This window comes from Aythya fuligula, chromosome 25 (genome assembly GCF_009819795.1).
Source record: "Aythya fuligula isolate bAytFul2 chromosome 25, bAytFul2.pri, whole genome shotgun sequence".
Lineage (NCBI taxonomy): Eukaryota > Metazoa > Chordata > Aves > Anseriformes > Anatidae > Aythya > Aythya fuligula.
The window spans coordinates 4,502,175-4,509,760 of NC_045583.1; the positions used below are offsets into that span (position 1 = coordinate 4,502,175).

Genomic DNA, 7,586 nt, shown 5'->3' on the forward strand with positions numbered 1-7,586 from the left:
GGGATGCTGCTGTCAGCTCCTCGATGTGCTGCTGGCAGCAGCCGAATGCAGCCACGTGCTGGAGGTGCCAGCTGCCCCGTGTCCCCTGCAGGGACTCTGACAACGTGTCCTGGGCGCAGTAATGCTCCACTTTTTTTTTCTTCCTTTCCTCAGGCTGGAATCAGAAGGCATTGACTTGCTGATGAACCTCCTTCTGGTAAGTGTTAGAGAGGCCCAGGTGGCTGGCGAGGGGTTCTGGTGGAGCAAAGTGCTCCAGCTGCCCTCGTGCTGATTTCGGAGCCAGGCAGGAGAGGGGCTGCGAGTGCAGAACGAGCCCTGCCCGTACAGCAGCAGCCTGGTGGATGCTGTCCCAAACCACTTCCCATCAGGGTGCTGAGCCAGCCTTCGCCCGCTGTCCTCTGGCACACAAACCAGATAGGTGTGATGTGGGCAGTGCACTCCCATGGTCACACCGTGTGTGGTGTCCCTTGTGCCCGTGCCAGTGGCACTGGTGACCCTCTGCGTGCCCCAGTGGTGTGCACAGCGCTTGGACGCACCGGCACCCAGGCAGCACATCAACCTGCTTAGGTGCACACCTCGCACGGGTGTGTGCACAGCGTATGGTGCACACCCTACCAAATGCCATTTTGCACGCCTGGTGTGAATGTAACCCCCTGTTCTCTGGGGCTTTCTGCAGTACGAAGCCAAGAGCCGGATTTCAGCGGAGGCAGCCCTGAGGCACCCTTACTTCAAGAGCCTGGGCGAGAGGGTGCACCTCCTGCCCGACAGTAAGTGCGCACTGCCCTCGGCCCCGGGGGACGTGGAGCAAGGTGGCTGCGGCGCCTGAGCTGGTGGTTTGCAGCCCGAGGTGGTTGTTTGCAGCCTGGGGGCTGTGGTTGGCAGCCTGGGGACTGCGGTTTGCAGCCTGAGGGTGGTGGTTTGCAGCCAGGGCTTTTCGGTTGCCACTCGCCTTTTCTTGCGCAGAGGAGCCGAGCGCTGCTGCAGCAGGGTGGGGTGGGAGCCTGGGGGCTGCGAGAACAAGAAATGTTTTGGGGCAGGGTGACTTAGAGCAGGGGTGAGCCCAAGAGGAAGGCTCTGTGGAGGCGCGGCGCTGCGCTGCCATCCCTCCTGCTCCCCCCATCCCATCAGCTGGCCGGACTTACCCCTCTCTCTCTGCCCCCTCTGCCCAGATGTCTCCATCTTCTCCCTGAAGGAGATCCAGCTTCAGAAGGACCCTGGCTACCGAGGCTCAGCCTTTCAGCAGTCAGGTAGGTCTGGGAAAATGGCACTGACTCCACTCCTGGATGGCACCACAGGCCGTGCTGGCACCGGGGTTACTCCCAGTGGGTACCCACGTAAGAGAAAACCAAACCTGCTCCCTGCTTTAGTCTACAAGTTACCTCTGAGGCATCCTCACTCATCACCTGTTGGTACCAAAGTCACCCCTGGGTGCTCCTGGGGCGCAGCTCCCTCCTCTTCACAGCCTTAGGCTCAGAACCCACGGAGCACCGCAGGGCTCGGTGCCCCCCGAGCACCGCTCACGTCTGACCTGTCTGACCCTCGTCTCTCTGTCTTCCTCAGCCCGAGGGAAGAACAGGCGGCAGAGCATATTTTAAACCCGGACCTCGTGTTCCCCTTGTCACCATGGAGATCAGAGCACTGAGAAAGGAGACAGCAACACGCTCCCACCCGCCCCACCGCAGCACTGCCGACCCCAGCAGGACGATGCTGATGAAGCGCCCTTGGCCGCAGGCTCTCCCCGCCTGCCCCCACAGCCCACAGCAGCCGCTGTTGGTGGACTCGGGGCCTTTTCCCCCCCTTGTTCTCACGTTGCCCCTGTCGGATGCGAGCTGCCACCCTCCCTGCGGGTGCTGCAGTGAGCAGCTGCCCTGGCATTGCCCAGGATCGTGCCCTGCCCCAGGGGAGCCGCTCACTGCCTGCGGGGCTGAGCTGGGCACAGGGAGGTTTGGTGAGCAGAGGGTGGTGTCTGCAAAGCTGCATCGTGTTCGGCCCAGGCAGGCATTTGTGAAGATGTACCTTTGCTCAGACAACCTGCTCTGCATCCCCGGGCACCAGAGAGACTGCAGCTGAAGCCCGAGCCTCGGAGCCCCCTCCTCCTGCGCCCTTGCCTCTGCCTGCGCAACCCCTTCCTCGCTGCCCATCTTCGGTACCTGGATCCTGGCAAGGGGGGAGCAGCTGGAGCAGAGGGGCTTCCACCGGCATCCCCCTGTCCTTGCCACCACCGCATTCCCCAGTTTGGCCACCAGGACGGGACCCCATCCCCAGTGCCGTCTCAGGAGCGCGTCTGCCCCCGTGCCAGCGCAGAGCCCCGCGGCGGAGCCGAGCCATGCAGCCTCGCCGCACCCAAGCGTTGCGCACACCCACCGCAGTGCTTTTCTACCCGGAGGAAGGGGGAGAGGTGCCAAACCTCCCACAGCTCAGCTGTGGGGACCAGAAATAGACCCGGGGAGAAGCAAATCATCCCTCGAACCTTCTTGCCTGGCCTCGCCGTGCGTAGCCAGCACCACCTCGCAGCAGCCCTGGCTCAGGCGGCCGCCGCGGGACCGAGGTGCGTGTGGAGATGTGAGCGCGCTCGGCTGGCCGAGGGCTGCTCCTGGTGCCAAACGGAGCACAGCAGGAGCCTGCCAAACCCAGCCCGAGCGAGGGAGCCCTGCTGCACCTCTCCCTGCAGCCTGCCACCAGCCTGAAATGTCTTCAGGTGTGCGAGCACTGCAGGAAGTCTCCTCTGTTTAATATCCACGTCCCCTTTGTGGCTCTCCCGGATGACCGTTCCTCCCACCCATGGGTCCTGCAGCCCTTGGACACGGCTGGGACTCTCTGGTGGGTGCTGTGACTGGTGCTGGGCCCGGCAGGACGTGCCCATGTCCAAACCTGCCACCCTGCCAGGGAGGGCAGTGCTCTGGGGACGCTGACTGCCGCACGCCGCTGCTTCCCCACCGAGCTCTCGGAGCTCTCTTTCCTTTCCACTCTGCCATGCGTGCGGGATTTCTTCTGTGATCCTCTGCGAATGCAAAGCGTGAGGATAAAGGAGGAGACCCCGGGGCTTCCGGAGGCGCCTCCTCCCCGTGCCAGTGCTCGCTGCGACACCCCCTGCGCTCCCCCCATCAGACCAAAGCTGTTAAGTCGGGTTTGTCCTAGACAAGCATCCAGACGTCTGCATTGTTTGAGGTTTGCCCATCCCTGCTCGGTTCCCTTCTCGGTATGTCCAGCATACAGCAGGCTGAATAGTTCATTAATTGTTTCCATTTGATAGGGAAGAGCATGAATAGCCATCAGCCACCAGTGACGCATTTCGCCCTGATGTGAGGGCAGGGCTTTGCCTGGTTTCCTACACCCTGCTCCTGCTGCAAGGGGCTCGTCGGTAGCGAGGCTCGCAGAGGGAAATGTTGGCTGGAAGAGGTCCCAACTCTCACGCTGTCACCTTTTCTTTCATGAAGGCATTTATGTGGAAGTTTCCTCTGCATGGAAGGGATCCGTGGTGCAGAATTGCCAGCTCCTGCCCCAAAATTGGCCGCTCAGCTGGCGGCCAGCTCACGGACACCACGTCCCCAGTGCCCCTGCCTGCGGGTGCTGGTGCGCCCAGGTCCCTGAGCACAATCAGAGCTAGGGAGAAGCAGCCCTCTCCTCCTGCTCTCGGGAACCCCATTCAAGATGTGCTTGACCTGTCTTCAGGCAGTTTTCTTGCCTGCAAGCTGAGCCCCTGGGAAATGGGTCCCAGCAGCGCGCTCCCCATAGGACAGGCATCTCGCCGAGTGGCAAGGTCACCCAGGGCAGCAGCTGGAGGGAAAGGTTGGGAAAAGCCCAGCACTGACCGTAGACAGGGCTGCCTTATCTGGGATCAGATAACGAAGACAAAGGGCCTTCTAGCTGCTGTTTATCCTTTCACAGCCTTTGCCTTTCCTCCTACAAATCCTCCCCAGAGGAGCTCTTTGTGTGGAGGCGCTGTTATTTATTAGCCCCGCGCGCGCTGCTAGCAGCCCAAATTTCAGATAACCCCTTTTGTCCCGCTGCCTTCAGAGGGTATTTCGTTCCCATTCAGGAGGACGATAGCGTGCGTAAATATTTGGTGCCCCGCCGAGCAAGGTTTGAGTTATGAGCGCCCGCCGCTGCCCTGCCCGCACGTGGCGGCCGCTGCGTGATGCCCACGCTCCTGCCATGTGCTACCCACTGCCAGGCAGCCAAATCCCCTCCAGGAGAGGGGTCGCAGTCCCCCCAAGGGCAGAGGGGGTCCGGCTGGGTTTATGAGGCCGGAGAGCCCCTAGGGTCCCAGGGGGGGACCTGCAGTGCTCGCCCCCTCCTGCCGCAGCTCCCCGCGGGCAGCCCTTCCCTGCGCTGGGAGCGCCAGGCGGCTCCGGAGATGGATGTTTAAAGTAGCGCTGATGAAAATGCTGGGAATGTCTGTGGCTCGCTGGAATTTTTGTCATTTTGTGGGTTCTCCCGGCCGCCGCTTTGCAGAGTAGCTGGCACCCGTCGCCGATTGGGAGTTTTGACAAAAGGAAGCTGTTGTTTTGTCTTCCAGACATTTTTTTCCTTGCTTTTTTTTTTTTTTTTTTTTTTTACCAGTTATTGTGGAAAATGGAGTTTTGGCTGCGCTCTCGGGAAAGAGCCTGTTATTGCATCTCTCCAGCTGATAGCTGGTTAAAGGAACATAAGTAATGTGCAAAGCAAGGTCCATGTTACAGGGCAGCAATAAAGCTCCCGGCGGCGCGGCTGCATGTCACTCTCCACACACACGCTCACGCCTTTCCTGGCCCTGCCCTTTGCAGATCTATAGCAAGATTTTAAATAACAAACCTGCATTGTATCGTGGAGGCTAAGAACAAAATAAGGGAATTTTTTCCTCTCCCTTACACACGATGAAAAAAAAAATAAAAATAACAAGGCCATTTTCCCAAGCTTCTCACGTTTTTTTTTCTTTGATTTTTTTTTTTTTTTCCCATGGCTTATCTTCGGTCGGGAGCTGGGCTGGCGTAAAGCAGGAGCCCAGAGCTCCCAGGGGCTGGAAGGGCACAGGCAGGTGGGAGAATGGCACTGGGCACGAAAGCTGTGACGCCTGCTTTTTGCTCTCCTCATCGCCTGCCTTCGTCCTCTGCACCGCGCTTGTCCTCCCGCAGGAGAAGTCGACCCAAGTGGCCAGGATCCGCGTACTGTGAATGTTCTCTGGTGTGATTCATCTGCAGAATACCGATAATATATTTAACTCGTGTTGTACAAACAAAAGATGCGTTTTAAAAGAAGTGATTTTAAAGATTTATTCCAAAAGAAGCAATGATTTTTTTTTTTATATATATAGAAAGTTTTTTCTGGAATAAATGGAGAGGTGAAAAAAGAAAAAAAAAGAATAAAGGACTGTATCCATCTATCAATCTTGTGTCTGAACATTTTCTACAAAGACCTCGATTTTTGTATTTCAGACGTGACATAGACTATTTTGTGATGTGCTCATTTTCTTGCTAAGGCTTCTATTACGGTTGTATTGTGAATGCTCCAAAGCCAAGCTTGAAAAATAAACTTTATTGAGTACAGGGGAGTTTTGTACGGGATATAATTTTTCTCTTTCTCTCTCTCTCTCTTTTTTTTTTTTAGGGGAAGGGTCTGCTTTGGTTTTGGGATTCAGCTGGGTGACCCCAATGCCTGGGGCACACATGGGTGGCAGGGGAGCTGCAGCCAAACGGCCCGGGCTGGTGCTGAGTTAACCCCAAAGGAGTTTCCCTCTATGTGACCTTTGCAGGAAGCTGAAATGCGGCACCATAGGAACTTGTGCGCAATAAGAAATGTTTCTGTTGTCCCTTATGTGGATCCTAATGCCCTAGACAAATATTGCCTAGACAAATAAGTTAATCAAATAAACCACGGGGCAGCTGTGCCCAGCCCATGGCTGCAAAGTGACTCAAGGGCAGAACCAAGGAAGGGACAAGGGAGACCTGTTTCCCACTGTTCTGGCAGCTAAAAATCCCCAAGATCAGGGCTACCCAGCACGAAAATCCCTGTGGGTATCTGCAGTAAGGAAGCTCCAGCCACCGAGGTCAGAGAGATGGGAGAGCCAGGGATGGAGCACGGGGGGGACCTGTGGGATTTTTGGGGCCAGGCCCATGGTGTGAGCCCACAGACGATGTGCAGTGGGACTGGGGAAGGGACAATGCCCCCTTTTCCCCTGAGCTGCACCTCGGGTCAGTGCCCAGCCCTCCTGACTCACACTCAGGCTGCAGCGTGGGCAGGTCCCGGTGGCAAGCTGTTTGCCAAACCAGCTCCTCCCTCGGCTCGTTCCCGAGTCCCGTGGTGCCAGCTCGGGGGGAATGCGGCCGAGCAGCCACAACCACATCCTCGGCACGGCGGGGCCGGATGCGCCCAGCTGCCCCAACAGCCGGCACCGCTCCTGCCCACAGCTCCTCATCCCTTAGGGCATCCTTGTGCCTCATCAGGGCGCATGCTCCGCGGCGCTCGCTGGCAGCTCCCCAGGTCTCGTGGCATGCCTGACCACGGGAACGTGACCCTGGTGCTCGCAGGGAGGTTGGCTGCATGTCCTTAGGGTGCAGGTGCGTTCCAGGAGGCCTGCGTGTCACCAGGTCGCAGCCTGCCCGCCCTCCTCTGCAGCAGTTTAGGCGCAGTGATGGAGGAAGCGCGTCGATCGCAGCCGAATTGGGGTGGGCGTGTGGGATTGGTACAGGCAGGTGAGCGCTTCCTCCCTGCTGCCACTTGTAGTACCTGATCGGTAACAGCTGGGCCGAGATCTCAGGATAATGCTTGACCTAAAAGTGGAGCCAGGCTGCCAGGCTCTCCAGCTCCCCCAGCGTGTGGTGAAACTCCTGACCCTGACACACACGAGGTGAGCACCTCCGGGTGTGCTGCCCTTCCAGCCGGATTGCTGAGCATCTGACACCGCAGCCAAGGACAACTCAGCCCATCCTACGGACAGTCTGTGCTGCAGTGCAAGAAGCATCCCGTCTCTCCCCAGTAGCGTTCAGTGACTCAAGGTGTTCCCCAGAACGTCCCAAGAGAAGTGGTGCTGGCACCACAACAGCAAATCTGGACAAAATCGGGCTTCTGGGTTGCTGCTCAGGCAGAGCAAAGCAGGACCGATGGTGGTAAAGAAGCAGTTGCTCCATCGGCGGAAAAATCTGTGCCGTGCCTCTTGCTGCCCCAGGAAGAGCGTGTGAGCGCACAGGAAGCAGAAGGAAGGTGTTTCTCCAACGCCGCTGGGATCCGTGGAGCAGTGCCTGGCAGTGACGCTGCTGTCCGTAGGCATGCGGCTCCGCTATTTGCTCATTCATGATTTCACTTTGCAGTTTGCAGCAAGCAGAGAAATGTGGGTGTTTAACTCACTGCAAGTACAACATTGACTTCAGTTTGGAAAACAGCCTAAAGAGCCTCCTCACGAAGCTAATTCTGGTGTTGCATACACTCAGAGTCCTGTGGCTCGCATTTTTATGAGCTACCACCGAGGAGCTGGGTTTCAGTATGTGGAGCCAGAAAGATCTGTGTGTTCTTCTGCTGAGTAACCCACCTACGCTTCGGTTTTTATTTGCAAGCATATCTTGCATGATTTGTGTTATCCCTGATGAAACGGCCTGATATTCCTGGAAGCC

The 7,586-nt window shown here is 57.7% G+C and overlaps 1 protein-coding gene across 1 annotated transcript in view; it reads left to right on the plus strand.

Annotated features, from left to right (window-relative positions):
* The window catches only part of CDK18 (cyclin dependent kinase 18), a 28,698-nt gene extending 26,890 nt beyond the window's left edge, over window positions 1-1,808 (plus strand). The window contains exons 13-16 of the mRNA XM_032203439.1: window positions 154-196; window positions 677-767; window positions 1,170-1,247; window positions 1,561-1,808. Of these exons, the coding sequence (XP_032059330.1) occupies window positions 154-196; window positions 677-767; window positions 1,170-1,247; window positions 1,561-1,595 (247 nt within the window). The 3' untranslated portion in view covers window positions 1,596-1,808. The remainder of the gene's footprint in view (window positions 1-153; window positions 197-676; window positions 768-1,169; window positions 1,248-1,560) is intronic.
* Window positions 1,809-7,586: the final 5,778 nt, after the last annotated feature.